Raw genomic sequence first — 17159 nt, forward strand, 5'->3', positions numbered from 1 at the left:
GTGTATGGGGGTCACTAGAGGGATGGGCTGGGCAAGGAGCAGGATTTCAGAGTATGAGTGAGGGCAGGAAGGGTAGTGTTGAGGGTTGGCCAGCAAGCCAGTGTATCATCCGGCAAATGGACCAGGAGGACTAGGGTTCTGTCTTGGTGGCCAGAGACCCAGGACACAGGACATGGACTTTACCAACAGTGGGCATGCACAGGTCAGTTAGCTAGTTAAAGTGTTATCAGTGGTTAATTTTCATTTAAAATTCAATAAATTAGAATTAAGCAATAAGTATTAAACTTGTATACATACACCCCCCTAAATAACTAGGATAACGTTCTAACCTGGAATTTGCTTCCGCTTTCATCAGGGTGAGAACCTATCACTGGAGGAGTAAATAATTCATGTCTGTGGGTCCTCTAGAAAAAAGAAAGATTCACATGAATTACTGAGGCAAACATTTAAAACTAAGATTCATTAAAATAGTGCCCTGACAAAGCACTGTCCTTAAACTAACGTTACTATTATTTATTCTCAACAAATTTGAAAATCTACATAGTTTAATGTACAAATATCTAGAAATGTAATTTGTTTAAAATATCATTTTAAGACTTTTTTTTAAAAAAGGTCTATCGTGTACCTGGCAGTAGTGCACTCTGGGCTGAGGATATGAAGACAACAAACCAAGGTGTCAACCTCAGAGCACAGGGGTCAGTGAGAAAGAAGTGTCAACAGGTCACAATACAACAAAGGACCCTGAGCAGAAGGGGCCATTTAATGAGATCCTAAATGATAAAAAAGACTTTGCTAGTAAGAAACAAAAGGAGGCTGAGACAAGACATTTCAGGCAGAGGAAGGGATGTGTCACAAGAAAGAGTTATTAAGAGTAAAGGAGTATTCAGGAAGTGATGTGAAGCTTAGTACAGCTGGATCATGAAGTGCACAAGGCAGCACGTGCGACAATGCAAGAGATGGGTTGGAGCCTCTATTTGGGAAAATGTCCCTCCCCCACTGTGGTCCACATAGTTTAGGTAGGGTTGGTGCCCTTCCCCCTCCAGACAGACCACCAAGGCCTAGCAAATCAAAGTACTCCATCCCCTTGGCCAGTGATTGTTTCAGGGTTGAGCAAGTGCCTGAAGCCTGGCCAATAGGAGACAGCTGCTAGAACTATTGGAAAAGAAGAACTCTCTAAGAGTTTCCAAGGCTACTAGTGAGTGGCCATCTCTGTCACCTCATAGGAAGAACTTGTTTGAAAGTAAGATCAATTTTTTAAAATTGCTGGGAGATGGAAAGAGGTAGATGCCTCATGACATTGTGTGAGCACCTTGATCCAGCCATGCTTGACACAGCTGGACCTCTAGACTTCTCCACAAGCCAAGAAGTTCCTTTTTCTGTTTTAGCCAGTTTGAGTTTTTGTAAACTCTAATAAAAGAGTCCCAACAATACAGACTTTGTATGCCAAACCAAGAAGTCTGTCTTATAGACAATGGAAAACAACAATTTTGAAGTAGGATGATAAAATCAGATTTGCTTTCAGGAAGATAATTGCAATAAAAATATGCATGGACTAAAATTCAACCCTTCTAATGAGGCTCGGGAGGGTTTAGTGATACCCCCAAATAATATCATAGGCTTTAACACATAATTTTTAAAAAGAAAGTGGTATTTACTGAGCATCTTCTCTGTGAAAAGCACTACACCAAAGGTGGCAGAGGAAATAAACAAGGAGTGTGCAGTCTGACAACAGGGACACACACCCCAAATGCAAGGTAGGGCCAACTCTAGTAAGCGTCGTAGGAGACACACTGAGTAGTCAGTGGGTTGAAAGCAGGAAGAGGACTTCCCTGGTGGTCCAGTGGGTAAAACTCCGCGCTCCCAATGCAGGGGGGGCCCAGGTTCGATCCCTGGTTGGGGAACTAGATCCCACACGCATGCCGCAACTAAGAAGTCCGCATGCCTCAATGAAGATCCCGTGTGCCGCAGCTAAGACCCGATGCAACCAAAATAAATAAATAAATATTTTAATTAATTAATTTAAAAAATTTATAAAGCAGGAAGAGACTGCATCCAACTGCAGATCAGGAAGGGCTTCAGAAAAGAGGAGGAATCTGAGAAGGCCCTTCCAGAATTAGGAGGGTTTCAACAGCAGAGATAAGAGGGAAGAGCATCAAGAGAGTGAATAGTATAAGCAAAGTCACAGAAGAAGTGGAAGAAACAGAAACAATATTTCCATGTTTCAGTTTTGGCTCTTCTACTTTTCAGAGGGAAAACTACAGATTAGGCCAAAAACCTATGACAGGAAGATTTGTATTTTTAAAAAATAGTTATTTATTTAGTTGGCTGCTCTGGGTCTTAGTTGTGGCATGCAGGGTCTCTAGTTGTGGTATGCGGGATCTTTTAGTTGTGGCATGCGAACTCTTAGTTGCAGCATGTGGGATCTAGTTCCCTGACCAGGGATCAAACCCAGACCTCCTGCATTGGGAGCATGGAGTCTTAGCCACTGGACCACCAGGGAAGTCCCAGAAGATCTGTATTTAATCCAGTAGGTGGTAAACTTCCTTGAAAGACTTGTGAGCAAAATCATGGCGTGATCAGCACTAAACTTCTGGAAGATTCACCTGGCAACATTATGTAGGCGATGGAGGCAGAAGAGAATAGACATCCTCAGTGCTCATTCTCCTCAACCTTTGTTCAGTGCTTATTCCTGCTGACCACCCTCTCCTCACTGAAACCTCCCTGTGCTTCTGCTATATAACACCACCCTGGCCTAGCCCCCAAACTCTATCATTCCCTTTTCCATCATCTCTCAGGGCTCAGCCCTGCAGTCCCATCTATTACTCTAGGCAGATGCCTCCTAAAACTCTCTCTACCCAGATCTCTTTCTTCAGCTCCAGATGTACATCTCACCTGATATCCTACTGGCAACCTTAACTCAAATGTTTGAAACAGAACCTGCCATCATCTTCCCCATTCTCTTTTTCCTATTTGTTAATATATTACCATTATTCTATCCATCCACTCTCTCAGGCTCAAAACCTTAATCATCTTTCAGTCTTCACTCTCTCCCTTCTCTTTCATGTCCAATCAGTCACCATGAACTATGGCTTCCACTGCTCCAGGACTGTCCCCTCTTTCTGCTCCCCTTACCTTCCTTTATTCAGGCTATCATTTATTCCAGGACTAATACCACAGACTCCTGTAAGTCTTCTCTCATACTCTAATTCATCCCAAAATCAGCTGAGAGAGGAAGTCCTCAGGGAACCGCTGTAAGTGAGTTGCTCTGGTATTTTAAGGCTCCTTGTACCAAGAGAACAGAGTCCAACTCCGAAGAGTGGCATCCAAGGCAATCCCATGATTTAGTTGCCACTTGACTTTCCAAACTTATCCTATGCTACTCCTCTTCACAAGCCTTCCTCTCCACACAAAGAAGGCTGATTGCTCATCATTTCCTGCATGGAGTCCACTTTTTCCTTTTGCTCTGTCTTTGTTCACACTGTTCACCACCTTTTCCCCATTTCCACAAGATCAGAGCAATCAAGGCCCATGTCAAATGCCATCATTTCCTTGAAATGATTTTTCTATAGAAAGCATTCTCTTTGTATTATATTTCTTCCATAGCATGTATAAAATTCTACTTCATATTTTATTTATGCAAATGTCTTTAACTTCATAGACTATAAGTTGCTTGAAAGTAGTATAGTGCAGGAGGCAAAGGTTGGGCTCCAGAGTCAGACTGACTGGATACAAATCCTGTCCCTACTTACTAGATGTAACCTCTGGGCTAGTGACTAAACTTCTCCAGGTCTCAGTTTCCCCATCTGTAAAATGGGAATAACAGCATTTATACATACATTGATGTTATGATGATCAAATGAGGTAATGTCTGTAAAGTGATAAACAATGCCTGGCCTATCAAAAGCATTTAAGGGCTTCCCTGGTGGCGCAGTGGTTGAGAATCTGCCTGCCAATGCAGGGGACACGGGTTCGAGCCCTGGTCTGGGAAGATCCCACATGCCGCGGAGCAACTGGGCCCGTGAGCCGCAACTACTGAGCCTGCGCGTCTGGAGCCTGTGCTCCGCAACAAGAGAGGCCGCGATAGTGAGAGGCCCGCGCACCGCGATGAAGAGTGGCCCCCGCTTGCCGCAACTAGAGAAAGCCCTCGCATAGAAACGAAGACCCAACACAGCCAAAAATAAATAAATAAATTAAAAAAAAAAAAAAAAAGCATTTAAAAAATGTTAGCTATGATTTTTATCACCATCATGATTGCTAAAGTACAAAAGTCCATCCTTTAATTATCCCTGAGTCTTACCTAAGCTGAAACAGTCTCTTTTTCCCCCTCCGACTTACCTGGTGCAAAATTGTGTATCGTTCACGAAACAGCTCTGCTTTATCTCTTGCTGTCCCAAATAAATTTGGTGCAGGGTGGTTGGTCATTAATAAACTAGGAAAAAAGGAATGCCTATTTATGACTATCATAATACACAAAGGTAGATCAGAAATGAAACAGGAGACTATATACCTTCCAAAAAAAAAATGTACATTTGAAATTAGCTTAACAGCAATAGATGGCATACTTACGGAAGAAATTTTTTTCTTTCTGAATTGTACACAAGGCGTGGGATATCAAATGCTCCTATGATATTGAAAATATGTTCTCTGAAAAACAACCCACAAAAACATACCTGATTTACTAAAACATAAGTATTCCAAGTGAACATGAAAACTTGCATTATAACCTTATGTCATATACACATACTTTTCACAGATCATGTACACAATTTCTTGCAGTGTCAAAAATAATATGGGGGTAAAGTTTTTAGCCTGTGCATTTTCCTCTCAGAGATGAGAAAGCACTGCCACTACTCTCAAGCAAACAAAAAATTTAATCAACTTCTAATTAAGAATGTTATCTGTTGAAAAAGAACATTTACATATAAAATAGTCACATCTTAAAGAAATCTCTCCTAATATGTACTCTTTTTATAAGCTACAATATTATTAAAAGGTATAATTCATTTCCAACAATTTTTTAATCCAAAATATCATGCAAAAGTGACCCAGGAAAAGATGTAAAACAGAAAAAGAACCCCCCAAATTCTGCCCATATCCTTGACACCTATAGTGTTAGAGAAGGATAATTCATAAAATAATTTACCTTCAGATACTTTTAATATCATAACCATGTTTGAATGAGGTTAAAAAAAATTCACAGCACTATTGCATAAATATTCCAACCTAAAGAATCTTCCCTAAAATTATATCTATTTCCCAAAATGAAAACGGACAAAAAAATGTCATGCTAGTCTGTTGGTAGCACCTAGTACAGAGTAGCAGAGAACCAGTGAACTTGAAGTAAGCCTGATTCTAGACACAGCTCCATGATTTTCTAATGGGTCAATCTTGGAAAGTTATTTAACTTACCATGCTACTTATTCATCTATAAAAATGAGAACCTCTCCCTTGTGCTATGATATAATGCCTTTCTGACAACTGGAGTTGCAAAGATCATTTACCATTCAGTCCCTACTCAACCTCTATATTGGCTGACTGTAGCATATGAATAGCTTGACAGAAACAACAGGTAACTTTAATGCCTATTTTAGGATTATAATCCTTACACTTTGATATAATCGTTTTGAATTTCTATTGATGGCTTTAGGAGCAAGTACTCCAGTATCTTAAACAATGAGTTGGCAAGGATAAAATTTAAATACCTCAATTTCTCTATTTTTTAGCAGCTCTAATAAGTTCTGACCGGAAAAAGATTAAAACTACTAACCAAAATGAGTAATGACTCCTTTCAATTATCTCCATTGCCCCAAATAGGAAAAAACTGTCAAAGTTAAGACTGTCTCTATCCATTTTCCCAGATGTTTTCCTTTCAGTTAAACCCTGTGAATTTGGAAAGAAGTATCATATTCAAAGGAGGAAAGGAAAGAGGTTTATCTCAGGGAGATAAAACCCAGAAAAATTACTGCAACATAAATTCCTAAGCTCTAACAGCATGAGACAGGGTAAAAAGTCCTAAAGCTGAGGTTCTACCCTCCTTTGCTGTTCACCATGTGACCCAAGTTAAGTCACTGAACTTTCAGGACTCGGCACTTTCCTAAGAAAAAAAGTAAATTATACCTCTGAATAATCAGTTCAATCCACCTGCAGCATATAGAATATTAAATCAAATCAGTTGGGTAAGTGGCAAAAGTTTGTCATGGTACAAACAACACCGAAATCTCAAATTCTAGGATAAAAATAGTAAAGATGAGTCATTTAATATTGAGTTTTAGAATGTAAGCTATCACTTAAAAAACAAAAAACAAAAAAACTAGGGGCTTCCCTGGTGGCGCAGTGGTTGAGAATCCGCCTGCCAATGCAGGGGACATGGGTTCGAGCCCTGGTCTGGGAAGATCCCACATGCCGCGGAGCAACTGGGCCCGTGAGCCACAATTACTGAGCCTGCGCGACTGGAGCCTGTGCTCTGCAACAAGAGAGGCCGCGATAGTGAGAGGCCTGCGCACCGCGATGAAGAGTGGCCCCCACTTGCCGCAACTACAGAAAGCCCTCGCACAGAAACGAAGACCCAACACAGCCAAAAATAAATAAATAAATAAATAAAATATGGTTTTTAAAAAAAACTAAGAAATAACCATTGTAGAAAGGTGACCACTGAGTATTTCCCCAAGAAAATAATTTAAAATAACCACTCAACAACACTTCCAACATGGGGAAAAGGTGAATTTTTCCACATACACAGTTTCATCTACTGAGTGACTGCATTCCTGGACTGCTGCTTCCACTACGGACCGTTCGATCATGTTTGATGACACTGAAAAGAGAAGTTCAAAGTTAAATTTTAAAAACAGGCATAAAAATTAGTTCTTTCCAAACACAGCTTTTTTCCTGAAAATAATCTGCAAACACTAATCCCAAGATTCTCATTACATAGATTTTAGGAGGAAAAAAGTGTTAGAACAAAAGCCGTATTTCAAATACCTTAATCTTCCACGCTCAGATACACTTACAATACCTTAATACACAGTCAAATGCCTTACTTTTCTAAATACTGTTAAATAATATACATTCAGGTATACAAATCCTTCTGTAAGCTCCTAGGTTTAATATGGTTACATTAGTATAACTTTTCATCACAACTGCTATGTTTCAGTAGGTATGATAGTAACAGTAATAACAATAACAGCCACCACTTATTAAGCCCTTAGTAAACGTGTGGCACCATGCCCAGTAGTTCACAAGCATTATTAGATAGATGTCCTATAAGACTGCTGTTCATAAGCCATGTCTTACAGATGGGGAAAGTGCAGCTCCAAGAGGTCAAATAACCAGTTCACGAACATAATTGGAAGGAGTAGAGAGCAATACAAACCCGAGCCTGATTCCAGACTGGGTGCCCTTAACCACTGTGGTATGTTCTCAGGCAAAATACCATGTACCATCTTTAATTAATGTATACTAATTTTCTAAATTTAATCATTTTCTAAATTTCCAACTGTAAGGAAATTTTTAAAGCAAAGGTATATTTAAAATTCTGCCTTTAGAAAAGTGAAAATGAGATATAATAGCAATTTCTCCTCTATTACAGAAAGTGTTTCCTCCTGTTTAACTGAAGAAACTAGCATCTATACAACATATCAGAGCAAGCTACACCCACTTCTCTCCTTCAGTGCTCTAGAAACTGGACAATTTTTTTCTAGAAGAGCATTTCTCTTTTGTAGGCCCATGCTTATGGTAAAAGGCTAAGTATTTAACAAAAAGATCCCTTAAGAAAGGCTGAAGCAGGAAGGGAAAGTTATTCTTGCTTACTTACTCATTTTTTCCCCCTCAAACATTTAAGAGTACCTAACTTAAGTAAGACAAAATAATAGGCAGAGAGAAAAAAGTGACCATAAAGGAATCAGAGGGGAATTCACAAAGGGGAAGAACTGTAAAAGAGTCTCTGGGAATGCCCCAAGGTTCCAACAGAACTAGAGGTTACTCCTTGGCAAGAAGTGCTACCAGGGGTATGTCTCATACCACCAGGACATTCAGTACGGAGTCCTCAACTTCAACTTAAATCTATAAATCTAACTGAGGATGTAGAGCTATATGAACAATTTAAGAGCTGTCAGAAAATGTTACTTACAGGGTTGCTTTTCAACTGCATCGATGATCTTTTCCAGTGCATCTTCAAGCTCTACTTCATTGATAGACTGAAGAGCTTCTGTGAGGTACTTAATAGCTTCACTGATAAGAGAGATTGGTAATTAAGGCTAAAAGTTTTATGCCAAAATCTGGCAAACACTCATCAATCTAGCATTGAAATTAAGATCCACTCACTCCTCCCTGCAAGCAGTACAAGCCTTCCTAGACCAGCTCTTCCTGCTGCAGTCTCCCTTTCCTTCTGAAATTGTTAAAAAAAATCTCACTTATAGATACCTTAGATCTGCTGTATCACATTAGCCTTGTACTATTTATTACCTGACATTAACAAACTCAGTCTGCTTCAATGTTCTGAACATAACAGACACCTAAATACATATTTATTAATTTGATAATGCATTTGCTTAAGTTCCAGTAATTTCATCAGTTCTCAACTGTAAAATAAGAAAAAAATTAGGCTAGAAAAAACTCTGACATTCGAATATAGTCATAGAAGTAATAACACTCACTAAAATCACAAGAATCCCTCTCACCCCTCAAAAATCAATAAAGCTGACAATTTTTTTAAAAATCACATGAATTCCTGATTTAAATACCAATAATACTCAGAATAAACACTGTCTACTTAAACAATTTGCTAATTCCATGCCACTCTTTATTTGTAGGCCACAGCTTTACACTTTGCATCAATATTATTGTTACAGTCATCGCACTAACTGTTCTATATCTTGGGTTGCTTATTGTTTCATGTGTGGGTGTCACATCCCTCCAATTTATTATAGATGATGCTCCTTGAGAAGGGGAACCGTGTCATCCTTTGGCGGAGTGCTAAGCACACTGAAGCTGGTCCACAAATACTTGCTGATTGAGTCCCTAAAATCACACACATATTAGGTGAATCTTGGGAGAGCTCTTAGCATAGACCAAAGTCATACAGGATCTGGCTCCTGCCAAATCTCACTAGTCTCACCCAGTGTCTCTGGCTTTCCTGGTGCTCTCCTGCCTCAGGGTCTTTATATGGTCATCCCCCCGCCCACTCTTCACCTAGTCAAGTCCTGCTCATCCTTTAACACTCAACTCAAACCATTCTTTTTTTTTTTTTTTAAACCATTCTTTAATGAAGCCTTCTTTGACTCTAGAACTGTTTATACACCTGGTTATACGCTATCATAGCACTTCCTTCCTCAGATCCTTTTCATAATTGAAATTAAATAATTGTGAATTATTTAATATCCAGGGTAGACAGACTTCTAAGGTGACCCCTAATAATCCACACCTCCTGGTATTCACATCCTTGTGCAATAGCCTCCCCTTGAGTGTGCGTTGGACCTAGTGACTTGCTTCTAACCCTAGAATATAGCAAAAGCGATGGAATATTTTACTATGTTGTAGTTTTAAAAATAAAAATTTTAAAGCAGCAAGATGTCACTTTCTTGCTTAGGTTACAAAAGACTGTGACTTCCATTTACTAGCAGACTCTCTTGCTAGCTTTGATGAAGTAAGCTCCCATGCTGGGCAGGCCCAACAGCCAGCAAGGACTGAAGCCCTCAGTCCAACAATCTTGGATGAACTGAATCCTGCCAATCACTGAATGAACTTGGAAGCAAATCCTGCCCAACTGACTCTGAGATGACCCCGTCCGGACTGCAGCCTTGCGAGACACCCTGAAGCTAAGGACCCAGCTAAGCCTACCTGAATTCCTGACCCACAGAAAATGTGAGAATATAAGTGCCTGCTGTTTTAAACTTCTAAGTTTGGGGGTAATTCGTTATGCAGCAATAAATATTAATACACTATCTGTCCCCCAACCTCCACATTGTCTTACCCTCTCCTACTCCCTTGCCCCAGCAGTACTTTGCAGCTAATAGATTTCAGTGTATTTCTGACTGAATTAATGAATGACAGCTCAATAGTAGGTCAAATTCTAAGTGAAAATAAAGAAAAATTAACTGATCAGTTGGTCGTATTTTCAAAATGTGGGGAATCAACTGAACAAAATTTATTATTGTCTCCTAGAGCTTATCCACTCTTGCACCTGTTCACCACTAACCCAAAAGTAAGGTAAAAGTCCCATGAAACTTATTACAAAAACGAACAAAAAAACCTCTACACACACAAGAGCAATCAAAACCTGGTACAGAGAAGTGTATCCCGTCCAGCAGGTATTTACATATGTAAGTACTGTATTCTTTTTATATAAAAAAGGCATATTTAATGAGAAAAATCTTGGAAAGGATCATTCTACAAGTCGTAGAAAACACGGATATGGCCAAAGAAGCACAGAAGTTCTAAAGGAAATCTAAACAAACAAACAAACCAAAAAAACCCAGAAGACTTAAGAACGTGCTTTAAACTACCCACTTCTTAACTCTCCAGGAATTCTCTCTCGGGAATAATACGTGATCCAAAATTGGGAAGGCTAGCAAGGCCCACAGTTTGTACAACATAATCTGACAGCTACCGACATACAATGGGCTTTCCCAGGTCTCTCGTTCGCTGTCTCCGTAACCACGTGAGCAGCGCTGTTAGGATTCCCAATTAGCGGAGGCAGAGACTAAGCTGGCTGAGAGGCGCCCAAACACAGTGCCAATACACCGCTGCTGCGACACTTACAGCCGCTTCTGCGGCTGTCTGGCACGTGCAGGAGGAGACCCTCATCCCTTCCGGGAGAAACTTTTCGACTCCGCGCGAATGTCGGGGAACTTAAGAAGGCATCGCCTCGGGCTTCCCTGGTGGCGCAGTGGTTGAGAATCTGCCTGCCAATGCAGGGGACACGGGTTCGAGCCCTGGTCTGGGAAGATCCCACATGCTGCGGAGCAACTAGGCCCGTGAGCCACAACTGCTGAGCCTGCGCGTCTGGAGCCTGTGCTCCGCAACAAGAGAGGCCGTGATAATGAGAGGCCCGCGCACCGCGATGAAGAGTGGCCCCCACTTGCCGCAACTAGAGAAAGCCCTCGCACAGAAACGAAGACCCAACACAGCCATAAATAAATAAATAAATAAATAAAAATTAAAAAAAAAAAAAAAAGAAGGCATCGCCAGGTCCCCCTTGTTTCTTAGAACTCTTTCAAGGTCTCTGTCATTTTAAAGGCCAAACCCCCTCCTGGCGTGCGGCGCGTCCCGCTGCCCCGCACGGCGGCCTGGCCCTCCCCTCCTGTCCCGCTCGCTGCCCAGCCCACTCACCCCCGGAGCAGCAAGCCGCGCAGCTTGAAGGCAGAGAGCACCCTGCTCCGCAGCCGCTCCGGCGCCATGTTCGCTTTTTGGCGCCACGGCTGCGGCCCCGCCCCTTCCCGGGCGCGCCCCGCCCCGTCTCTGTCCTGGTCCCGCCCCAGACGCGCCGGTTTTCTCTGCCACTGCTCCTCCTCCCTCAGTGCGTGGAGGCTTCTGTGTCGCACTCCTGGAGAGCTGCAGTCCCGAACCCACTAGGCTGCAGAAGAAGACGACCCTGCACTGCTTTGTTGCTCGGAGACTGAAGAGGGAGGGCGTCCTTCCCTGGTGTCTGGTTGGGAATGTGCTTCCCTATCTCAAATGCTTCATTGAGACACTTAGTACTCTCATCGCTACCCTCCACCTTCCGTGACTCCGGTCGGGCTCCTCCCGGACCCCGGGGCCCTTGTGTACTTATGTTCTCTGCTTCACACAGGCCCTGGAAATGCTTTGTGTCACCACAGGGTTTTCCCCGACATTCACTCGAAGCTGCTACACATCACGATCATTCTCACCCACCCCGCTTTTTATTTAAGTTGCGGGCTTCCTATGCACCATGTACTATCATAAGCGTTTTAATGTATTAATTGATGTATTGCTCCTAAAGCCTAATGAGTTGTGTGCTGTTTTTTCAACATCCTCATTTTACAGATTAGAGGAGTGAGACACAAAGATGGTAGATGGCTCACTCAAGGTGAAACGTTCTGTAAGTAAGTGAGGGAGCCAGGATTTGAACTCGGTCTGATTGCAGCAAGTGAGCTGTTCATCTGCCAGCTTCAAAACGGTTGCTTCAGTGAGGTAAATAAAACCGTGGAGTGCTTATAAGTGAACGCGCCGTCTCATAAAACGTGAGGATGGTTTCTAAGAACTGATACACGGTGACCTGCAGGGTATCCGGATAACAACAACAACAAAAAGCAAAATATGGTAAAGGAGGGAACATAAGAATATATATACATATTTATTTACTTGAATATGTATTTTTAAAAACCTCTGAAAGGTAACACTGGACACACCAAAAAATGGTTAACCTTTATGGCTGGAAGGGATAAAGATGGAAGTGAGACCTTTCTTTGTAGTGAGACTTTTAACTGTCAATCCATGTATATGTTTTTCATATTCAAAAAATAGAAAAGAAAAAAGTAAACAAAACTGAAAGCAGACCAAAACCAATGTACCTATGTATTGAATTGGTAACGTAACATCACAGAGAAAAGTGATTTTCTTTTATTAAGGGGGGGGGATCCGTCCCCTTCTTTTTTTTTAAAATGTATTTTATTTATTTATTTTTGGCTGCATTGGGTCTTTGTTGCTGTGCGCTGGTTTTCTCTAGTTGCGGTGAGCGGGGGCTACTCTTCGTTGCGGTGCGCGGGCTTCTCATTGCGGTAGCTTCTCTTGTTGCGGAGCACCGGCTCTAGGCGCGCGGGCTTCAGTAGTTGTGACTCGCGGGCTCTAGAGTGCAGGCTCAGTAGTTGTGGCGCATGGGCTTAGTTGCTCCACGGCATGTGGGATCTTCCCAGACCAGGGCTTGAACCCATGTCTCCTGCATTGGCAGGCGGATTCCTAACCACTGCACCATCAGTGAAGCCCCAAAAAGTGATTTTTGAACACAGCTCTCTGTATATTTTCAGTGAAATACATTCCAATTACACTTTCAATCCCCTTTTCCCTTTCTTCTCCTGGGATCCCTATTATGTGTAGATTGGCATACTTTATAATATCCCATAGTTCTCTTATATTGCTTTCAATTTTTTTTTTATTTGGCTTTCTGTCTGCTGTTCTGATTGGGTGATTTCCATTATTCTGTCTTCCAGATCACTTATTCGTTCTTCTGCATTATTCATGGTCTTTAGTTCAGGTTTCATCTCAGCAAATGAATTTCCTAATTTTTCTTGGCTCCTCCATATAGTTTCTAGTTCCTTTTTACAGTAATCTGCATTTCTGTTGATAAGCTTTCTTAATTCCTTCAGTATTTTCATTACTTCCTTTTTGAACTCGGTGTCTATTAGACTGAAGAGGACTGTTTCATTGTTTGTTCCTTTAGGGGAATTCTCTTGATCTTTTAACTGGGAGCGGTTCCTCTGCTTCCTCATTTTACTTATATTTCTCTTACTCTGTGAATTTAGGAGAAGCAATCATCTACTGTAGTCTTGGAAGGCTATTTATATGCAGGAGCATCCTTGTATAGCTTGTATTGGTTTAATATTTTTGGCCCTAGGGCTGCTTTTAGTTTGGATGCTTTCCACCTCTTTCCTAAGTGTGTGCTGGCCATTATCCCCTTGATAGGGGTTGTGCAGGTACGGCAGCTGGCACATGTTCCTGCGGGGCGGGGGGCGGGGGGCAGAGGCAGTGATTGTCGCCTGCTCCCAAAATACATTCCAATGACAAAAAAACTGCAATAAAAATTTGAACTTTTATGTAAGAAAGGAGAGGAAATAAATATGGATAAATAAACAGTTGATTCTCATTATTCAAGGTGATTACGTTCTAGACAGTCACCACCAACACTGAATTAGCAAATACTTGATCATTGCTCCTAGGGTAAGGGGTAACGTAAGGCTCCTCTGAGCCTCTGGTCACAGCATTTTCATCAACTGATCAATACATAACCTTGCTTTATGTGTGTTTCTGTTTAAAGACATCTTTAATATATACTGTTGATTCATTAACATTGAACTCAGAGTCAGCAGCACTATAATTCATGCCTGAAGAAAGCTTATCTAACACATGTGTTTTCTCCCTGAAGCACATGACAGCCTTCTTATGCTTTGGAACACTAGAAAGCACTTCATCACCATGCTTGGAGTCCATTTTAAATAGCAAAATCACCCAAGATTCTCTTGGGGGAAACCAGCTGCCCTCAAGCAGCTCTTGGAAAGGTCCATGTGTTAAGAAATCAAGGCCTCCTGCAACAGCCAGCACCAAATTGCCATCCACATGCCAGCAACTGTGAACAATTTCAGAAGCAGATCTTCCAGCCCTAGTGAAGTCTTCAGATGACTACAACTCTCTCCAGTATCTTGACTGCAACCTCAGAGAGACGAGACTGAATCACCCAGCCAGGCTGTTCCTAAATTCCCAACCTACAAAAACTGTGTGAGATGATAAATGTTTTTTATTTATTTATTCCCAATGAAATTTGGGAATCTTGAATATGGATTGGATATTAAATTATATTAAGTAATAACTGTTAATTATTACTTAAGTGTGATAATGATATTGTGGTTATATATATGAATGTCCCTATTTTTAGGAAATGAATGCTGAAGTGTAACTTTCAAATAATTCAGCAAAATGGAAAATGTAGACATACACATGTAAACAAATATAAAGCTATTATGGAAATATTAACAATTATTAAACTTAAATGGAGAGTACACAGGTATTCCTTGAACTATTTTTTTCAACTTTTCTTTATGTTTAATATTTTTCATGTTAAGAAATTGAAGATAAAAGAATCTATCCCAATTTCCCGGCTTCCTCTCACAATCTGACAATGATTCCTTTTTCTCCCATGAATTTTCAATTTCTTTTCCCTATGACTCCTTCACCTGGCCATAAAGTCCTAATACTTCAATGAAAACTAAATGCTGATGACTCCAAAATCCATATTTTCTCAAGCTTCAAATTCAACTCAGTATGTGCCCAAATGAACTTACCATCATCCCTCCAAAATCTGCTCCTCCTCCCAAGTTCACTACCCTGGTGAAGGACTCTACCCCTTCCACCCAGTGGCTACGCTAGTAAACAAGGCAGCATCCTATCCTTGACACCTCCCTCTCCTTCATTCTCCATAAACCAATCAGCCAAGTCCCTTTGGTTCTACCTTTTAAGTATCTCTCAGACCTGACCATTTCTATCTCTATGGCTAGGGGCATTACTAGGTTATCAGCCTCTCTAGCAGCAGGGACGGACCTGCCAACGGGTCTCCTTGTCTCCAACCTTGCCATCGGAATAAGCTTTCTAAAACATAATTCTTATTATGTCACCTCCCTACTTAAAACGTTTCCAAATCTCATATTAGGATAAAGTGAACAAGCCATCTCTTTCTTCCTCTCTCGTTCCATCTGCCAGGAACGCTCCCCTTCCTTTTCCCCTCCATTTGCCTAAACAACTTCCATTCATCCTTCAGTTCTTAGCTTAGACTTTACTTTCTCTTGGGAACCTTCCCTGACTCTCCCAGATCTGAGTTAGGGGCCCTCTTATGTAGCCCCAAGGTGCCCTGGACTTTTGCTATCATTACACTTACTGCAGGGCATGGTAGCTGTCTGTTTGCTGGTCTATAGCCCCCACCAGACTTTAAGGTCCAGGAGGACAAGTGGGTCATTTCAAAAATACAGTGCCAGTGTTACTAGTAACAAGCAAATGATACAGTGGTAACTTTAAATATATGTATTTTTTTATTGAGGCATAATTTACATTGCACATACATAAAGAATACATATGAGTTTCAATAAATGTATAAACCTATGTAATTACCACCCTAATCATGATATAGAAAATTTCCATCACCCAGAATATTTCCGTGTACTCAATTCCATAAATCCCCTCTCCCTACCCCCAAACAACTACTCTTCTGCTTTCTATCACCATAAATTAATTTTGTATATCTTGAATTTCATATAAATGAAATTATATAGCAGGTATTCTTTTGTGTCTGGTTTCTTTTTTTTAAATATTTATTTATTTATTTATTTGGTTGTGCTGGGTCTTAGTTTTGGCAGGCGGGCTCCTTAGTTGTGGCAGGGGGACTCCTTAGTTGTGGCATGTGAACTCTTAGTTGTGGCATGCATATGGGATCTAGTTCCCTGACCAGGGATCAAACCCAGTCCCCCTGCATCGGGAGTGCAGAGTCTTAACCACTGTGCCACCAAGGAAGTCCCGCATCTGGTTTCTTTTTTTTCAACATTATGAAGAACGATTGGCAAATAAAAATGGTAAGTATTTAAGGTGCACATGTGATGTTTTGATATATGTTTACATTGTGAAATGATTACCACAATCAAGCTAATTAGCATATTCATCACCTCACATAGTTACCATTTTGTGTGTGTGTGGTGAAAACACTTAAGATCTATTCTCTTAGAAAATTTCAAAGAAAATTTCAAGTATACAATGCATTATTATTAGCTATAGTCACTTGTAATACATTGCGTCTCTAGTATTTATTCATTCTATTACTGAAAGTTTGTACCCTTGACCAACATCTCCACATTTCTCCCACCCCTCAGCCACTGATAACCACCATTCTACTCTCTGTTTCTATGAATTGGACATTTTTAGATCCCACATTTAAGTCAGATCATGCAGGGACTTCCCTGGTGGTCCAGCGGTTAAGCCTCCACACCTCCACTGCAGTGGGTGTGGGTTCAATCCCTGGTCGGGGAACTAAGATCCCACATGCCATGCAGCATGTCCAATAAATAAATAAATAAATAAAATAAGTGAGATCATGCAACATGTGCCTTTCTGTATCTGGCTTATTTCAATTAGCATAATGTCCTCCAGGTTCATTCATGTTGACACAAGTGTCAGGAATTCCTTCTTTTTTAAGGCTGAATAATATTCCATTGTATATGTATACCACATTTTCTTTATCTATCCATCCACTGACAAACACTTAGTTTGTTTCCATGTATTAACTATTGTGAATAATGCTTCAATGAACATGGGAGTACAGATATCTCTTGGAGAGAGTGATTTTTTTCCTTTGGATATATACCCAGAAATGGGATTGCTAGATTATATGGTAGTTCTATTTTTATTTTTTTAAAGAACATCTATATTGTTTTCCATAGTGGCTGCACCAG

At 40.8% G+C, this 17159-nt stretch overlaps 1 protein-coding gene across 1 annotated transcript in view; it reads right to left on the bottom strand.

Moving 5' to 3' along the window:
- The window catches only part of POLE2 (DNA polymerase epsilon 2, accessory subunit), a 29176-nt gene extending 17767 nt beyond the window's left edge, over positions 1 to 11409 (bottom strand). The window contains exons 1-6 of the mRNA XM_059915694.1: positions 11326 to 11409; positions 8126 to 8226; positions 6736 to 6811; positions 4567 to 4644; positions 4336 to 4429; positions 330 to 404 (exon numbers count right to left, since the gene is read on the bottom strand). Of these exons, the coding sequence (XP_059771677.1) occupies positions 330 to 404; positions 4336 to 4429; positions 4567 to 4644; positions 6736 to 6811; positions 8126 to 8226; positions 11326 to 11393 (492 nt within the window). The 5' untranslated portion in view covers positions 11394 to 11409. The remainder of the gene's footprint in view (positions 1 to 329; positions 405 to 4335; positions 4430 to 4566; positions 4645 to 6735; positions 6812 to 8125; positions 8227 to 11325) is intronic.
- Between the last annotated feature and the right edge of the window lie 5750 nt (positions 11410 to 17159).

This window comes from Balaenoptera ricei, chromosome 2 (assembly GCF_028023285.1).
Source record: "Balaenoptera ricei isolate mBalRic1 chromosome 2, mBalRic1.hap2, whole genome shotgun sequence".
Lineage (NCBI taxonomy): Eukaryota > Metazoa > Chordata > Mammalia > Artiodactyla > Balaenopteridae > Balaenoptera > Balaenoptera ricei.